Here is an 18,794-nt window from a genome sequence, read left to right as displayed (position 1 = left end):
GTGCTATTCTATTCATGTCTAGTTAATCTCAGTTCATACCCTTTCAGAATGGCAACCACATCTTGTGCATCAATTACATCAATATCTTTAGTATTTTCAATAACATAAGCAATACTATCATATGATTTAGGTAAACTGATTAACAACTTTTGCACAATTCTTTGATTACTAAGATCTTCACCATAACTTTTCATCTGATTTATCAAATCACACAACCTAGCTAGATATGCAGCTAGAGATTCACTTTCACCCATACGAGTATACTCAAAATCACGACGAAGACCTTGTAATTTCACAGATCGTACCTGTTTATCTCCTACGAACTCTTGCTTCAGAATATCCCAAGCTGCCTTCGCAGTTTCGAGAGTTACAATCCGTGGGAAAATTTGATCCGATACTACTCCTTGAATGATTCCAAGAACCCTCGCATCCTTGACCAAATTTTCACGATACAATTTCATCTCCGCCGCTTCTATCTCACCCTCCACCTTCGCTGGAGGAAGAAAACCCATCTCAACAATGCTCCACAGCTCGTGAGATCGGAAAATTGTTTTCATTCGAATTTGCCAGAGATCGAAGTTCTCTCCGTTGAATATCGGAGTGCGAAGCTCTCCTCCACCAGACCCAGCCATGTTAGACTAAGATCTCACCTCTCACTCTCACTGATTTTCTCTGCAACGAAATGTTGCTAGAATGAACCCTCACAAAATCGACGTCCAGAAATTCAGACCCAACTAGGCTCTGAGGCCATGCTAGTGTTAAACGAATTTTACTCTATCTCTGTGAGCCGTGACTCACAAATACTTTCTGAGAATGGAATGAAATTTAGTACACAAATGAAGAAGATGATGCGAGAGAGAGAGAGAGAGAGAGAGAGAGAGAGAGAGAGAGAGAGAGAGAGAGAGAGAGAGAGAGAGAGAGAGAGAGAGAGAGAGAGAGAGAGAGAGAGAGAGCAGAGAATATGACTTTGATAATGCTTCTTTCACACACTGTTTATCATTCCACTGAGAGTGAGAGAGGAATAGTCTCTCTCCTCTTAACTGCAATTACATTTTAACTTTGGCAGTATTCAAAATTACATCCAAGCAATCCTAGCCATCCATCTTACATCCTATGAGATGAAGACACATGTACACTCACTTGTTTAAGACCTATGAGACTTTGATAAGAAAGCATACACACAATTTAGTTAATCATCCTAGCAATATGAGCTAGAAATACAACTGCCACATCATATCACAATTTACACTCTATCATTTTTGCTTGTGATCTCTAAGAACTGGACTGATTAGATTAATTTGATTCCGTATGAGGATTCTCGAGAAGATGGATTGAGTAACTGGTTGAAACAACAAAGATGGAGAAACCAGCTTGCATATACTTGTTCTTGAATTAAACAGATTGAGCAAGAATGCATGTTCAAAACCCTGCACGGAACATGTGAATATTATGAGATATAGCTCTCTTCGTATGGTACTCAGTCGGTTTGGATGAATAAGGGAAACAAACCTCAAGGGATCCTCTCTACATAATCACATTGCCAACTGGATGAACTGAAAAATGCACAGAAAGCGTTTTCCGAATGATTTGCTCGAACTTAGACATCCATATCTGCAGTTTTGTAATTTCTGAATTAATGTTAGAGATATGTTGGTTGAATGAAACAGACAAAAACCTAAGAACTATGATCCCAAATGTGTCTGGACCTTAAAACTTAGCCGGAATTCAAGCTGCTAGGAAAAAAAAAACTAAGAATATGCTATATAGGAACAACAAAACCTTCTTCCACTTAGTGAGGTCGCCTGTATGAATCTTACAACACCACTGCGCTTGGTTTTGTGCCAAGTCTTGTGTTAGCTCCAAGTACTCCATGAATCCTAGAAGGCCAATGCATGCACTCGGCAGTGTGTATAATATACCTTCTATATGCTATACAGAAGGTACTAAAATTGTAGTGTAATCTTGTATAAGGATGCACTTGTATGCGAGTTCATGCCGCAGTGGATGGGGAAATTAGGATTCAGGTACATAAATAAGCTGAACCACACATTGACTACTTCTTATTATTCTTAGCTTCCCATGAATATCTCAAAAGCGTCAACTACAAGTTATACAGTTAATGACACTCAGCAAAATGAAGACAACATGTATCTGAATCTAAATAAGGCAAAGAGAGCTCACACGACCGATATCTGATCACTACTCCATACGTGTACACCTTGCTGCTGAGATTAAGATTCATACCTGCTAGAATCAATGTATTAAAACACAAAACCAAAACAAACCAGAAACAAGAGTTAAAACACAATTGAAATGCCCTGTAATTCGGTTCAAGTGAAGTAGTTTCCAGGAGGAGTGAAAACGAAGGATGACTTTAAGCTTAAACAAACCTTGAGTAGTTTGAACAATTGATGATGGAAATCCAAAAATCGGTTCTTCCAAAGAAATCAATGCCTCTTCCGCATGTCCAGATGCAGTATCAACAAACGATAGCAGAAGCACAAACTCGACACCAACGTTGAATTCCTGTTCACAAGAAAAGTTAGCGTTCCTTTCTATATTTCTTTTACACCCAAAAACCAAATACATAAAACATATGGACATATTTGGATGGAATCAGATTTAAAAGGTTGATCCTAACCAAGTTGGTTAAAATGGGGCATTAGAACTTAAATGAACAAGATGTAGAATATGTGGTCTCCATAGCATTTCACTCGATAAGACTCGGTTGTTGTTGTATTATAAATAAAACCAAAATAATTAATGACGTCGCTTCAGACCTCTCCTTTGCGGAATATTGGAACGATATCATTTTCTACTTCAGATTGGTAGTGGACATTAAGCAATTCCTGTGTATGTAATAAATTTCAGTCCAATAAGTTGAAAAAAAAAATGGAGAAATTAGGTTCTCATCCTTTCTTTTGCTATTGCATTGATTAAAATCATATTCCTTTTCAATTTTTGATGAAGGTCCTTGGGTATTAATAACATTATTAATTATTTCAATAATAAATATTTTTTTATTTCTAAATATATTCAATTAATGTTAAAAATGTTACAATTAGTATATTTATATTTATGACTACATTTTTTATCATATATTTTTAGTTTTAGTTTGTACCCATTTTTAATTTGTAATTCTTTTTTAATTTGTACCAATTTTCTTTTTAGTTTTAATTTGCACCCATATATTAATTTCTTTTTGTGCCCATATTTTTTAAAGTTTATTTGTATTTGTACCCATATATTTTTTTTATTTGTACTTTTTATTTTGCTAAATGTACCCATGCTAATTATATGTACCCATTCATGTAAAACTTTTTAATCTTAAAATGTACTCATTCTTAAATATACCAATTTGTTATATGTAAAATGTACCATTTTTTTATATAAAATCTATTCAATTTTTTTTCTAATCCATTTTTAAACTTATATGGATACATTATTTTTTCTTTGATTTTAAATTGTATCCATGTCAAGTTTAATCGAAGAAATTTACTAATGTTATTAAGCCTAGTATCTTCTTTTTTTGTGATTTTGAAGAATGTACCCATGTTTTGATACAATAAATTTTTTCGTTAATTTTGATGATACCCATGTTTATATATATTGTGACAGCCCATCCCGAAATATTTTATCGATGGTGTGAAATGACTTTTATGCCCTTGAGCGTTGAGTTGTGTGCGTGTAAAAGGGCTAAGGTTTTGGACCAATCTAGTTTATTCCTAAGTTTTGGAACTTAAGTTAATTGTCTTTGTTGTTGTTTTGTAGCCCAAAGCTGGACCACACACACCCAAACTCGTTGACCTCTCTCTCTCTCTCAGAATTTTCTTCCATTTCCGTACAATTGTACGGTTGACCTCTCAACGAGCTTCACCAAGCACGGATCGAGGCTGTGAAGGTGACTTTCGTACTCCTTTCAAGTTCAGGAGTCGAGCAATACTTTTGGTTAGACGTGAGGCCCTCGAAAACCCGAGAACCAGGAAACCCCCGAAGAGGTGCACAGTGACTTGACGTGATCGCGAAGGTTTCAGGTAGTTTTGAGACTTAAGAAAGTTCTATTCTTGCTTTTCTAGCACGTGAGATCAATTTTGGAGTGGTTTTGACGTTAGAACTCTCAGATTTAGTGAGTTGCAGGGGTGGCCAGATTATCGTGATTTTTCCAGCGAGATTCCTTGACTTTTAGGACCTAAAAGTGGTAAGGTTTTGTGTGACAGCCCATCCCGAAATATTTATTTTCGACGGCATGAAATTACTTATATACCCTTGGACATTTTGTGTGGTGGTGTGGTAGGTTAGATTTTGGACCAATTAGTGCTAAGTCCTATTATTTTGGAACCAATTAGGACTTAGATGGTATTTTCTTTGGTTTTGGTTGGGTGACCCACGTGGACCACACACACACACACACACACACACTCTTTCCCGTTGACTCTCTCTCTTCCCTTTCGGATTTCTTCTATCTTCCGTACAAGTTGTACGGACAACCTTAAAGCTTCACTTCCCGTCACGGATCAAGGTCGTAGTTACCATCATCATCTTCATCTCATCGTCACAAGCTTAACCATACCCTTTTCAGGTCGTGAAACCTTCGAAACCCGAGAACCCGAGATACTCAGTTTTGGTGCACTGTTCATGCACATGTAAATGTGAAGGTTTCAATGGTTTTTGAGCTTCTAGGAAGCTTTATGACTTCTCCACGAAGCTCGGAGAAGAAAAACGAGGTGAATTGGACGTCGGGAAGTCGAGATCGAAGAGTTCAAAGTTTGGTCGGATTATCGAAGGATCTCTGATGAATTCTCAAGAATTTCAGGTCCCAAAATTGGTAAGGTTTTGTTCCTTATGTTGTAAGCTTCATTTAGGTGAAGATTTCATGGAATTTGGTGCAATAATGAGAGAGATATGAGGTTTTACATATTTTTCCAGTTTCCGGCGGACGGCGACGGCAACGATGATCGGTAAAGCTAATCGGATATGAAGATAGAATATTCTATCAAAGTTGATGGAATATTCTGACGCCGTCAGGTAGATTTAACGGTTTCTGTTGCTTTTTCATGGAATATTCCTAACGGCAGTTAGGATTCCGTCACGGTTACCTGTGCGTGGAGGCACGTCTGGCACTGCCCTTGGCCGCGCGTGGCGGTGGTTAGGGCGTTGGAAAATTTTTCTAAAAATATAGGGATGTTCGTGAGGTTGTGTAGATCACGTTGGTATATTCAAACATCTCATTTGAGCAATGTATGAGAAATTATTAACTAGTTTTATCTATGTGCTTTAAATAACGTTTATTCAGTTATTTTGCATATAGGTGAGACCTATCCTGAGGACGAGCGTAGTCAAGGGTGACTCGGGGGCTACGACTCTTCGACATACCAATGAGTGGGCTTTTGGTTTTCAGTATATATTTATATACTTGATATTTTCCCAAAAAATGTGTTTAAGTGAAAGTATGCTTTGAAATGCCATGCATATAAATTTATATTCAGCATATGAATTAGTATATGATGCATAATATGAATTGGTGATGTGGACGCTCAGGTAAGTACCATGTGAGTTATGTTTTGTTATATGATATATTGATAATGGGAGACATGATTGAGAGCTCATAAACCTGCACCCCGGGTGATTATGATTTAGTCAGAGATATGGTACATGCCTATTTATGATGTCACCTCCCGCACCATATGCTCACATTGAATCCAATTTAGGTGCACAGTCTTATCGTACAGACCATTATAGGTGGTTTCAACTCGTAAGTGACTAGCGATTTATCACACAACTATCATGAGAGCGTAGCATTAAGCATAACTATATTACACCCAGTCTTGTCGTACAAATCCTTATAGTGGTTCCGACTTGTGTGTAGTGTCGTGCCGTATAGGTCACTTATGGTGACTCTGACTAGATTGACTAATGAGCTATGAATTCAGTCGTACAGACCTCTACAGCGGTTTTGGCTAATATGTTATTTTCCATGAATTTATTTTCACCTGAGTTACTTATTCTGTTTTATATTTTTGGCATGGCATACTTATGAATATGGATATGTGAAGTATGATTTGAATATATATTATATTTCTGGGAGAATTTTACATGTTTATGGCAAGGGGTTAGAGCATTTGACAAATGAATGGTTTTGAAAAGCCTTATTTTTGCCCACTCACACTTTCTGTTTTGCACCCCTCCAAGTTTTAGATAAGCTTGTTCGTTGGTGGCTCACGAGGATTGATTGGAGGTTCTAACAGACTATCACAAATGTAGGGTATCTTTGGGTGTCGTTTAATTAGTACTTGTTTTCTAGATTGAACTTAGGCTACTTACGCTCTGATTGTGTATTCACACATATTCTAACACTTGTTTTAACTAGTACTCTTATGAGTTGGTTTTCATTTATTCGTATTCTCTATTATCATTATTGCTTCTGCACTGTGCACATGGCTACATCACCTTCACTTGACGGCCAGCATGCCCTAATTCAAGTCAGGGTGTGTCAGTTTGGTATCAGAGCCTAGGTTTAGCAGTCCTGTATATCTCGTGAATATTCTAATCATTATGGTGTTTTCTGTCAGACTATGTCGCCTCGTAGAGAGCCACATCACTCAGCTGAGCCTAGTTTCCTTGATATTGCTCAGTTAGGGAAAGCTATAGCTAATGTCATTCAGTCTTTGCTCCGTCCTCCTCAAAGGACACCTCTTGAGACTGTGTATAATTTGAAGCTAAATCATTTCATGGGTTATGAAGGACATGAGGGAGCAGAGAAGTGGTTTAATCATGTCGAGAAGACTTTCCTTGTGATGCAGAGTCAGGGGAGCCTTCCTTCTGATAGATGGGTTGAGACGACTACCTGGTTTTTAGGAGAGCAGCATGCATCCTGGTTGAGACATGAGTCTTATCAGATGCCACAAGAGGTAGCAGTTGATTGGGAAGTGTTTAAGCAATTGTTTCAGAAAAGATTCGTTCCTCCAGAGTATATAGATCTCAAGAAACAAGAATTTACGCATCTGAAACAAGGAAAGATGACGGCGAATGAGTATTACATGAGGTTCACTAATTTGTCTCGCTATGATCTGGATGTTGCTGCTAATCCAATTGAGATGCTTCATCGTTTCAAGTTGGGTACTAAAAAGAAATGTCGTTCTATAGCGACATCGATTCCCTATGCCACTTACCAGGAGTTTTATGAGGTTTTACTGCAGATTGAGGATTCAGAAAATATGCACAGTGAGAGTGAGCAGGAAGAAGAAATAGAAGGAAATCAAATAAAGGATGATAAAGGTAAAAGGTCAATCTTCTCAAAGACCTCGCAAGACTCAGAGTTTTAAGAGAAGCGGTGTCAGTTCCAGATCTTCTAGTTCAGGTTTGAGCTCTAATGTTCAGATGAGAGGTGGTAGATTTTCTGGAGGCCCTAGATTTCAAAGGCATAGGGATTTTCATGGTTCAGGTGCTCCTTTATGCCGCAGATGTAATAATAGGCATTTTAGGGAGTGTAGGAGAGGCAGCAGTGGATGTTATACTTGTGGACAGATGGGGCATAGGGCTGCACATTGCCCTCAAGATCAACAGAGGCCCCAACAACCTTTCTTACCACCACCTGCGCCGACCCAGCAAGTTTCAAAACCTAGTGGTTATGCCCAATGTGGAGGTACTTATCATTATCAGGGCGACGCAGGGCATTATTAGTATTCGCAGGACCCTCATTATCAGGGTGGTTTCCCTCAGTATCAGGGAGGTTCTATGCCATACCAGCCACATTCAGCAGGTGGATCCCAGTAGTACCAGAGGGGACAGCCCCAACAAGTAGACATTGCTGCTAGCAGTGCAGGATCTTTGAGGCAACAGGGTCAGCCAAGACAAGGATGAGATATTTATGCTAACAGAGGTCGTGGTGGACGACAGCAGAATCAGGGATGTATCCATAACATAACACTGCAGGATGCTTAGAACAATCCTGATTTAATCATGGGGACGTTAAATATTCTTGGTCATTTTGCTAGAGTATTGATTGATTGTGGTGCTACACATTTTGTTGTTTCTCATACATTTGCTCAAGTAATGCAACCTCATCCTACACCTCTAGGATATGATTTAGAGTTTTCTATGCCTAGAGGGGAGAGATGTTATGTTGATCGGGTATATCCAGGATGTCCAGTGTTGGTGGAGGATGTTGTTATGCCAACTAACCTTATTCCGTTAGACATTGTTGATTTTAATGTGATTTTGGGCATTGATTGGTTACACTACAATCGTGCTAATATAGACTGCTATGGGGAAACAATTACTTTTCATTGGTTACTTGAATGTTTGTTTTTTTGCAATTTTTGGTGTATGCAATCTCGAAGTATATACAAACATGTTTGACGGTTGGATTGTTGAAACTAGTTTCGTAGAATGCGTATCCCATCTAAACAATAGATTCACTAACTCTTAAGAGTTTATTCACACTTTCATTAAGTATAACATAAGATATCCACTAGTGTAAATATTTTAAATTGAAGATCGAATTCATTCGTTGTATTCATATAGGGTCAAGGAGTGTAGCTGTAAAAAATCATAAAAATCGGAGTTAAAATAACAGTTAAATCATGATTTTTCGTTTTATAACCGTTGAAAAGTTCTGTTCGGTTACTTGATCTCTGAATGTTTGTTTTTTGCGATTTTTTAATGATGCAATCTCGAAGCATATACAAACAAGTTTGATGGTTGGATCGTTAAAATTAGTTTCGTATAATTCGTATCCTATCAAGTTCAATGGTGTATATATATATTTATTAAGTAGATTTAAATCTATTTATTATGTACTTATAATTATTATAGTTAATATTTTGGGGGTATAATTATTATAGTATATATAATTATTATAATTATTATAGTTAATTTAATATATATATATATATAATTATAGTATTTTTTAGGGTTATAAAATTATTAAATTATTATTCTGCTTATCATGTATCGTGTTATCCACGTGTATACCCGAACCAACCCGTTATCTTAACAAGTGCTTATCGGGTTACCCGATAACGACCCGATTCGTTATCATGTCGACTCGAACACCTGTTAATTTCGTGTCGTGTCGTGTCGGGTTATCGGGTCATGTCAGGAATTGCCAGGCCTAGTTTATATCAAAGAGAAATTAGGTTCCCATTCTTATTTTTTCTATTATTAAAATCTTATTCTTTTTCAATTTTTTATCAATGTTCTTGGATTTTAATAAACGTCATTAATTATTTCAAAAAAAAACTATTTACATGCAAGATAATTAAAATTTATTTCTAAATATTAATTTAGTGTTTGAAACATTATATTTGGTATATTTATATTTATGGCTAAACTTTTATCATATATTTCTATTTCTAGTTTGTACCCATTTTTAATTTGCAACCCTCTTTTTAAATTGTACCACCTTTTCTTTTAAATTTTAATTTGTACCCATATGTTAATTTCTTTTTGTCCATTATTTTTTTAACTTTTATTTTTACTCATAATTTTTTTAACCTTTTATTTGTACCCATAATTTATTTATAATGTGCCCATTTTTCTTTACAAATGTACCACTTTATTATATGCAAAATGTATCCTTTTTATTTTTTGTAAGCACCATTTTTTTATGTACAATGTACCCTTTTTTAATGTAAAATCTATTTATTTTTTTAATCTAAAATGTACTAAACAATCAAATGTACCCATTTTTTGGTATATAAAATGTGCCCCTTTTATGTATAAAATGTATACTAATTTTTTATAGAGAGTTTTAACAAAACACTCCTGGTACTGTTCACTTTTAACGAAAAACCACATTTTTACCTTTTCTTGGTACTATTCACTACACCTTTATTTGTCATTTTTCATTAAAACTAAAGTTTTTTTGGACTTTTCGTTAGTTTTCCTTTTTTTTATATGTAAAATGTAGCCATTTTTTTTTTATATCAATGTACTCATATTTAATAAAAATAAAATAAAATCCCTTTTTTTATATAATCTAGAATGCATCCATAATCAATTATTATTCTTTTTAATCAAAACCCATAAGCAATTTTGAATAATTGAATTGGCACGGTAAATGAAAGCAAGAAAACGATTGAGTTTTATTGCTATTATTGTATCTCTTTTATTATTATGTCATTTATGTGGTAGGAGAGAGACTTCAATCAAAAACTTAAAATACATAAGGTTTGAGTTTATAACAGTTAGGGATCAGGGATCAGAGACTTTAATCAATTTCAGGGGACGATCTCTTCCAGTATAAAAGAGTGGACTGGGAAATAAACGATCTCTTCCAACCATTATAACTGTATATAATTCTAACCAAAATTTGACATGAAAATAGCCCTTTTCTAACTAAAATAATTATATCTTATCCATTGTGCAATCTTTCTCCTCCGATCATTTATGTTAGCCCTCTTCTCTAAGAGCTCTTTTCACTTTTTCTTCTCTAAGCACAATGTGCACCCAGCTACCGTAAGCACCACAACAATGAAACCAGTGGTGGAGCCAAAATTTCATGTGTAGCAGGGCCTCTCACATACATAGGTAATTTGAACTTAGAACGGGAGAGATTGGAGCAGTTTACATAAAAATTGAAAGACCCTAAATTCAATATAAAGAACCAAAAACATTGCACAAATCCATAAATCTGAATATGAGGTAAGGAGTTTTCAAGAAATTTTTAAAGTATAAGTTAAAGCCAAAGAAAAGTTGAGAGAATAAGGGCTAGTTTGGTATTGTTATGTTTAAAAAAAAAAAACTGCTTTTGCTGTTCTGTGAGAATAAACAGCTGTAAAATAAAGTTGTTGAGTGTTTGGTAAACTTTTTTTTGCAAAAGTTCTTTTATAAAAAAAAAGTGTCTGAGTGTTTGTTAAACTTTTATATAAATTTCTAATAATATGTTAAATGACTAAAAAAGATATGTATTTAATGTGATATGATAATTGTCAAAGAAAATAATGTAGAAGCAAATATTGTAATTTTGTAAAATATGTGGGGATATACTTGCCATTTGAATATTTCATTAAATGGACACTGATTACTATGCTTTTAAAAAAGAAGCACTTTTTTAGAAGCATGTAGACTTTGCTTTTGCTTTTCTATGCTTTTTCTACTATCATTGGCAACAACTTTTTTAAAAAGAACTTTTTTTTTTCTTTTACCAAACACATTTGATGTTCCAGATTTTTTAATAAGTTGTTTTTTTCTTTAAAGCACCACAATTCCAAACCAACCCTAAGGAGGGGAAGTGAAGACTATACTGCAATAAGAGGGGTGGCGATAAAAATAAGGCATAGCCTGAAACGGAAAAGAGTTTGGATTGATAACATATTTGAATTTTAAAGGTATTAGACTGATGTGCAGCATCAACATATGTTATTAGTAGAAAGAAAAGAAAAAAAAAAAAGAGAAGAGGATGGACCAAGGATCATTCTAGTCCTTTAGGTCATCTCCAATGGAGATGGCTATAGGGCTTATAGGCCAAAATCCAGCCCGAAATGCTTCGAAACCCAACTCCAATTGAGGGTTGGGCCAAAAAAAGGAGGGCTAGGGCAAGTTTTAGCCCTTTGGCCATTAGGTTGGCCATTCTTAGCCAGCCAGGTAGTCCATTTAAAGGGTTTTTTTTTTTAAGGCCGAAATTAAAAAAATATATTAAAACTTCTAATTTTTTATTTCCTATAAATACTTAATTCATTTCTACATCATTTCTCATATCCTTTTTTTTTTCTTTTTTTTCTTTTTTTGCTAGGCTCACATCCTTTTCATAAACACCACTCTCTTACCTTTTCCAATAATCTAAATTTAAAATTTTCAATATTTTTTCAAATGGCCACATCTTCAACCAAAGGATGAGAAATCTGGAGGCTTATTAATTGAACAAGTGGCACTCAAAATATGTTCGGAAACCTTATTTTAATATGGTAATTTAATTCAATTAAATAATAAAATTAAAGAACAAACTTAAAATAATAAAGGAGGGGACTAAATAATAGTCCATTCAGTTGGAGATGGTTTATAAATATGGTATGCCACTGTTTATTAAAAAATAATTTCTTGCAGGGTTATAATCTAGACAGAGACTAAACATAGCCTCTTCGGTTGGTCTCCAACCGGACTGACTATAAGGCCATAGGCCAAAGGATAGCCTTTTATGGCACAAAACCCATTTCCAATGGAGGTTTGGGCCAAAAACTCTTGGGACCCACAAGACCAAAATCCAACCATATGACCAGAGGGTTGACCATCTTTAGCCAGCCCCTTCATTTGGGCCTAGTTGGAATTTTTATTTTTTTCAAAGACAAAATAAAAAAAATAAAAAATTATAATTTTTTTTCCTATAAATACCTAAGACATTTCTACACAATTTCTCACATCATTTTCATCCTTCCATACTATCTTGCATCATTTTATTTCAATTTTTCACATTCTATCCACCTCAAACACTTTTTCCATACACAACCCTCTTACATTTTCCAATAATCTTTTCTTTAATTTTTTTCAATAATTTGGCCACATCTTCAAGTGGCACTCAAAATATGTCTGGAGGCTTATTCATTTAACAATAACACTCAAAATATGTCCGAAAATCTTATTTTAATATGGTAGTTTAATTCAATTAACCAATAAAATTAAATAAAATAATAAATTATTGAGGGGGGCTAAAAAATAGCCATCTTTAGTTGGAAATGGTATATAAATATGACTCAGCACTGTTCATTAAAAAATAATTTCTTGCAGGGCTATGATCTGGACGGATGCTAAATATAGTCCCTTCGGTTGGAGATGGCCTTAGTGGCTTCGCCACTGAATGAAACATGATACCTATGCAACCTTTGTTTTACATATAAACAAGGCATGGGGAGGGGAGGACCACGTTCTCGATGTAAGGCGTGGGGAGGACTCTAAAAGCATTTCAAACAGTTCCTAATAGGTTCCGCATTAATGGCTTCAGTAAAACCAATAAGGTTAAAAAGAGATGAAAACTTCAAACCTCCGTAGTTCCTCAGACCCCTAAATATGCAGAGTTATACAGACCCAAGGTCATACCATCCGTGTACTTTTACAAGTTATAACGTCAAAACATTGACAGTCAAATATGGTATCTCTCTCACACACAAAGACGGTCACATTTACTATTGGTGGAAGAGAGAGAAAAAGGGGGGGGGGGGGTATCTAAAAGCTAAATACGGTATCAAATGACGGTCACATTTATTATTCGATGAATCATGGTACAACAAAACAGAGCAGAGAAAGGGAGGGAGAGTAAAAGGTGTTTTCAGGAAAGCACCAAATTGCTCCCACAAAATTATAGATTAACACCAATGTTAGCACCTAGTGAATTTCTAATTGCTACAACTGAACCCGTGGCAAAGCTAATATCTTTAACCACAAAAACTCTTCCATCTAAACTGATACTCCCCATTTCAACCTCGCAAATATTCTATTATAGGGATCCAGAAGATCAGAAATAAGCAGAGCCACTAACTTAAGCCTTCAGCACAGCCCTCATATACATATTATATGCAAATGCTTACTTATTTCTGAAATCTGTTATTTATTTAATTATATTTAGTAAAGACAAGATTTAATCCAATGAACAATAAAATTACACAAGCACTGGACAAGATGGCAACAACTAGGAATGCAAAAGCATAAGAAAAACATGGAAGCAAGTGTTCTCAAACACTAAGATGTAAAACACAGAAGACAACACGATATGTAGTATATAGCAAGATCAACCCCTTAATTCTGGAGAGATTGAGGCCCAAATGATGACCAAGATAAAAAAAATTCCCATAAAATCTATACCCCACCATCTGCAAGATCTTCAAAAAATCATAGCCAAACTGCCCAAATAATTAGCCAATAGTATGCACCCCCTTAAAACCCTGGTCTTCTCCCCCCTCCCTGGTAATTTATGTTTCTCAGGTAAAAAGGAGAAAACGTACTCCAAAGTCCAAACTCCCTGAACAATGATGGCCAAAGACTCAAAAACCACAGGACAATGTAAAAAACCATAATCCACAAACTCCAAGTCACTCTTGCATAGGATGCACCACTGAGGATAGAGGCAGCGGTTAGGTCTCCTACTTACCAAGTAGCAAACTTCACTTTGGAAGGAATTCAGATTTTCAAGATTAGAACTATATGAATACAACTTGCATCTATTCATCAACAACAGATTGCCTGTACAGCCAATTTTCTATACCCATACTACTCATACCATGTGCTCTAGATATTGATCCGTCTTCAGCTCTACATCTAAAATATTCCTTGTTCTGTATAACTTCAAAAAAAAGGACTATGGACATAACCAATTTTTACATACAGACCATTAATTTACCAATTTTCTTATTCATCATTTTGTTAGGCAAAATGAGTGTGGTGGGGGAGGGTGGTAACAACCCACTCCTGTCCCAACAGGTGAGACGTATGTTGGACATACAAGTCAACACTGTCCAAATCCACAATCAGAAGTGGCACACCAATAAGTTACATGCCAAGAATCTCTACAAAAATCGTGCTCCTTACAACTTATTGTACAAATCAACATGAAACTCAAAACATCATATTGGGGTTCAGACAAGGTTGTAGTTCAAACAAGGACACCTCAAAGTTATTTGTCTTTCAGGATTTAAAGTACACACACTAGACAGTTATGAATTGTTATGACTCATTTGGAGGTTTGTAAATAAAGCAATATAATAATCATTTACATCAAGCAAATAATGGGAGGAAATGTAAGTTTGATTCGAACCTCCCGCAGCAGGTCTATAACACGCTTCATCTGAGCTCCAACAGGGGCTTTCCGTATGGTATTAATATGTTGAAGCCTCTCAGTATCATTTGAAAATTTGACAGCTGGAGCAGGAGCTTTAGTGACCGCAGGCGCAGGTCTCAGCGTTGCTGTGGCCCTATCAGATGCAATGCCGATAAGAAGTGACTGCGCACTTTCTTGCTGCTTCTTGAACATATTTAAACTCTCTTTCAACGCCATCTGCAACTCACAAAGTTTACTGAGAACTCATCATATCTGTTAAAACAGTACAGAAAGATGTACTAACCAAACAACGCAGCTTATACAAGAACATCAAACTGGAAACTACAAGAAACTATGCAAATGGTGGAGTGCCCTCGAAAGGGCCTCTTCCTCAACCCACCGTATGGCGGTTCAAACCCTCACCCTCCCCGTAGTTTAGATTAGATTATCCGATTGATTGCCAAAAAATTCATAACCTTTCAATCTCTAAGAGTAGAACAGTAATTGCAAATGATTTTTATTAATTTGCCATGTTCATCTTTTTCTTTTTCCATTGCAAATGATTCGATAATATTATCAAATCATTTGCAATGAAGTAATTTGAGGTCGCGGTTGTACTCTTAGAGATTGAAAGATTATGAATTTCTTGACAATCAGAAGGGTTTGAGCCCACCATTTGCAATAGCTTCTTGTAGTTTCCAGTTTGATATTCTTGTATAAAAATTATGGTCACGTTCACAACAAACCAACAAAAAAATATTGAAAGCGAAGACCAAAACGAAAACAAACTGATTAAAAACTTCTCAACTAGTACTTCCAATTAGAGGCCTTGGAGGATGGAGGTAGAGGGCTGCTGGCGAGTATGGACTCTCGGCGGGCCGGGAACATTCTTAGCGGAGAGAGGGATCAGAAGACGCAAGAGGTTTGAGGAGAGTGAGAGACATGAGTTGTCGTGGTGGACGGGACGGAACTGAGAAAAAAGAGAAGAAAGAAGAGGAAGAAACAAAGAAAGAAGAGGGAGAGAGAAGGAAAATGCGATTGAGGAGATTGAAAAGAAGAAATAAGAGGTAGAAAGGAATTGGGCCTTGGAATTGAAATTGGGTTTAGAAAATAAAAGCTAATGTAAATAAATAAAACTAATATACGATTAATTAGGTTTAGTTCGGTTTGATTTTTGAATTACTGAAATCGAAACCGAAATCAAACTAAAATAATTCAATTCTGTTTGAATTTTATAACTCTGGTTTGTTTTTGTTTTCGATTTGGCTTTTTTGGTTTTGATGAACGATTTAGTTTTTTTAGTTTTTCAAACCCATCCCTGGGCAGAACAAAGTTACAATTTTCTTCTACGCAATGCAATAAGGGCATGAATACAGACTTATTTACTGTTTATAAATATAATTGTGAAATAAAGCCAAGTTCAGGTAACCTATTTGGCACATTTTCACCGTTAGATGAGAATCCTATAGCTAATATTAGTTTTGCCTTTAATATTTCAAACACCAAATCAATGAATTGCTCATACGACTAGAGGGGAAAAGGAGAAGACAGCATCGCTCAAGCATGACCCGTGAAACTAGATTACAAAATATAACATCGATTTGCAACTATGCACAATTACATATCTCATATGGAAGAGGGAATATGGGATTGAATGGCGGTGGAGAAAATGAATTAGCATCTAGGTGCAACAACAGCCACGGTGACGGCGGCGGTTCCGAAGGTTCTGTCACTACTCCAAAAGCCAGCCATTTTGCTCGGTCTTATCCGAAAACAACCGAATAGCTGCCATATTTTCACACAAAACTGCCTACTTTGCAATTTTCATTATTTGGCCAATATACTAGTTGTTAGGAGACTTTTAGGTCAAGGTGGACTTTGCTAACTTCCTCGTCTCCCTTGGTTCAGTTTCATACCAAGTCTCGGAATATCTTGAAAAAGTTAGCTCATTTCAGGAAATATTCTGGTTAGATCAATAACTCAAAGATTAGCATGATTAACCAATTAATGGCTTGCTCAAGTGAGACATGGTGTGCAAGCTAGAAGTTCATCAGTTTACCATGAAAGAGAGAGAGCTTGAGTGGTTGTAAGGTGTTCTATGTTGGATAATCTGGGCTTCCTAGGGTGGTAGCAAGGTTTTCGATGGTTGGAATACTTAGAAGAAGGTTATGGAAAATACTATGGTTGTAGAGTGATGCCTTCTAGGTTTCTTTTGCTCTTTGTCATATTTGGCTCCTAAAGCTCTTAATCCATATTTGTAGTTGAATGATTCCTTCCTAAGGAATCTCTAATTATGGCTTGGTTCATTCTCCCTAATGCTTCTTATACCCTCCATTTCGGTGCAAAATTGCTAACCGTTGCCACCCTATGAACTTGCATCATGCCTTCTTCTCGAGGTGTTGCCTTCTCGGGTCAGCCTTTCATAGGCGTTACTTTTGGTAGAGTGCCTCATGGCTTTCGTTTGCAAAGTCCAGCCTCTCTTCATTAAATGCATGTTTTGCTAGGCTTTCAAGTGAGCTTAGAGCTAGGATTTGGTTCCTATCTAATTGGATTAGTTAGCTTGCTAAGAAAGAGGTAAACTAAGTATGTTCTCTCTCAATGCTTGCCTATGTGGACCATAAGGGTTATGGGTCTGGATCTTTGGGCCTCCAAGTAGCCCAAAGTCTTCCATCATCTTGACTCCACATAGGCCCTATAAGTTTTCGTAACCATCCACACCACAATTCACTTGTCAAGCCCCGAGCATGTGACTTGGGCTTATTTTAGCATGATGAATAGGCATGGGCATGACGTGTTATATAAATATCCAGCTTAATTACTGTAGCATGGCATGATTGTGAATATATTCATTCCTCGATCCCACACCTTTGCATGTATTTTTGCTTGAGTTGAGGTTGTGTGATAATTGGGCATCGAGACTTGGTTGGGCTCGCATATGACAGTTTTAGGCCTCAACACTAGTTTGTTGCCAATCACCAAGTCACTCAATCTTAACCGCATTATCAAATTGACAGTCAGAAAGAAGTTTGTATTCATACCCTGGTTGCAGCTGAATAAAAATCGACAAAATTATCGACTGCAAGAGTAAGGATGTTAACTTTGGCGCAAAGAAAAAAAAAACACATTATTCTAAAAACTTGCGTTATCTAAGTTGAAAGAACTTAAGTAGAAAAGTCATACAGAAAGCTAATACTAGATTTAACGTGAACCTAAGTAGGGAAGAGACTTTGGATAAGGTTCTTAGTCATCAATATTGTTTGACTGAAACCTTATAGATTTTTCAGTTTTTATTTTATTTTATTTATTTTTTTATCAAAGTACATGACTTTTAATATTAATGTATTTTTATTTCAGTTCTTTTATTTTTGAACTTAATTATAGAAATTGTACTTCTTTATAATTATGAGAATTTAAATAATATACATGATTTGTAGGAGTGAAGATATTATAAGATGAATTATATTTTCCACTCCTCAAAAGAAAACATCAAGTCAATTCTAAATCATGTTTTACAATATAAAAATATGTACATATAGAAATAGAAAAACATATTGTATACACACACACACACACATACAATGGGTACATTCATCAAATCAACTAAAAAATTAAGCTATATATATAAAAGGAAAAGGCAAAATGGGTGAAGTTTTCATAATACCCAAATTAAATAATAAGAGACTACCCAGACATATCCCTTCTTGAATATAATATAACAACATAATATTATAATAGTAATGAACATAACCAGGATAAATATTCAAAACTGAAGGTAGAGCAGTGCCTGAATATGATGCAATGGCTAAAACCCATAAGTACATTGTCATCTAAGCTTTCATATTGCATGTCTAATAATATATACACCTTTATGTGGCAGCAACCTTGTTATGCAGCCCACATATTCAAAGATTGATAAAACAGTTTCAACTAAAAGTAGCTTAACCAATCATTACTTAAAGAGAATAGAAGAATGATGTCGTTTTATAGAGTACCATATATGATTCTATGTGCGGGAAAATTTTAACAGAAAATGTAATTATCAATGGCC

General features: G+C 35.7%; 1 protein-coding gene and 1 long non-coding RNA gene across 2 annotated transcripts; both read right to left on the bottom strand.

Annotated features, from left to right (window-relative positions):
- Positions 1-962: 962 nt before the first annotated feature.
- Positions 963-3,837, bottom strand: LOC114821222 (uncharacterized). The gene is made up of 6 exons (XM_070811751.1): positions 3,808-3,837; positions 2,781-2,849; positions 2,391-2,526; positions 2,182-2,244; positions 1,510-1,611; positions 963-1,427 (listed from the first exon to the last, which is right to left on the bottom strand). Exons 1-5 carry the CDS (start codon positions 3,835-3,837, stop codon positions 1,598-1,600), a joined length of 312 nt encoding a protein of 103 aa, XP_070667852.1. The 3' UTR covers positions 963-1,427; positions 1,510-1,597.
- Positions 3,838-14,574: 10,737 nt separating this feature from the next.
- Positions 14,575-15,933, bottom strand: LOC103454738 (uncharacterized). The gene is made up of 2 exons (XR_532050.4): positions 15,561-15,933; positions 14,575-14,983 (listed from the first exon to the last, which is right to left on the bottom strand). It is a non-coding gene; the product is annotated as an uncharacterized lncRNA (long non-coding RNA).
- Positions 15,934-18,794: the final 2,861 nt, after the last annotated feature.

The sequence above is a fragment of the Malus domestica genome, chromosome 14, assembly GCF_042453785.1.
Source record: "Malus domestica chromosome 14, GDT2T_hap1".
Taxonomy (NCBI): Eukaryota; Viridiplantae; Streptophyta; class Magnoliopsida; order Rosales; family Rosaceae; genus Malus; species Malus domestica.
The sequence above is the reverse complement of the archived record's forward strand: the minus strand, read 5'-3'. Positions and strand labels throughout refer to the sequence as shown.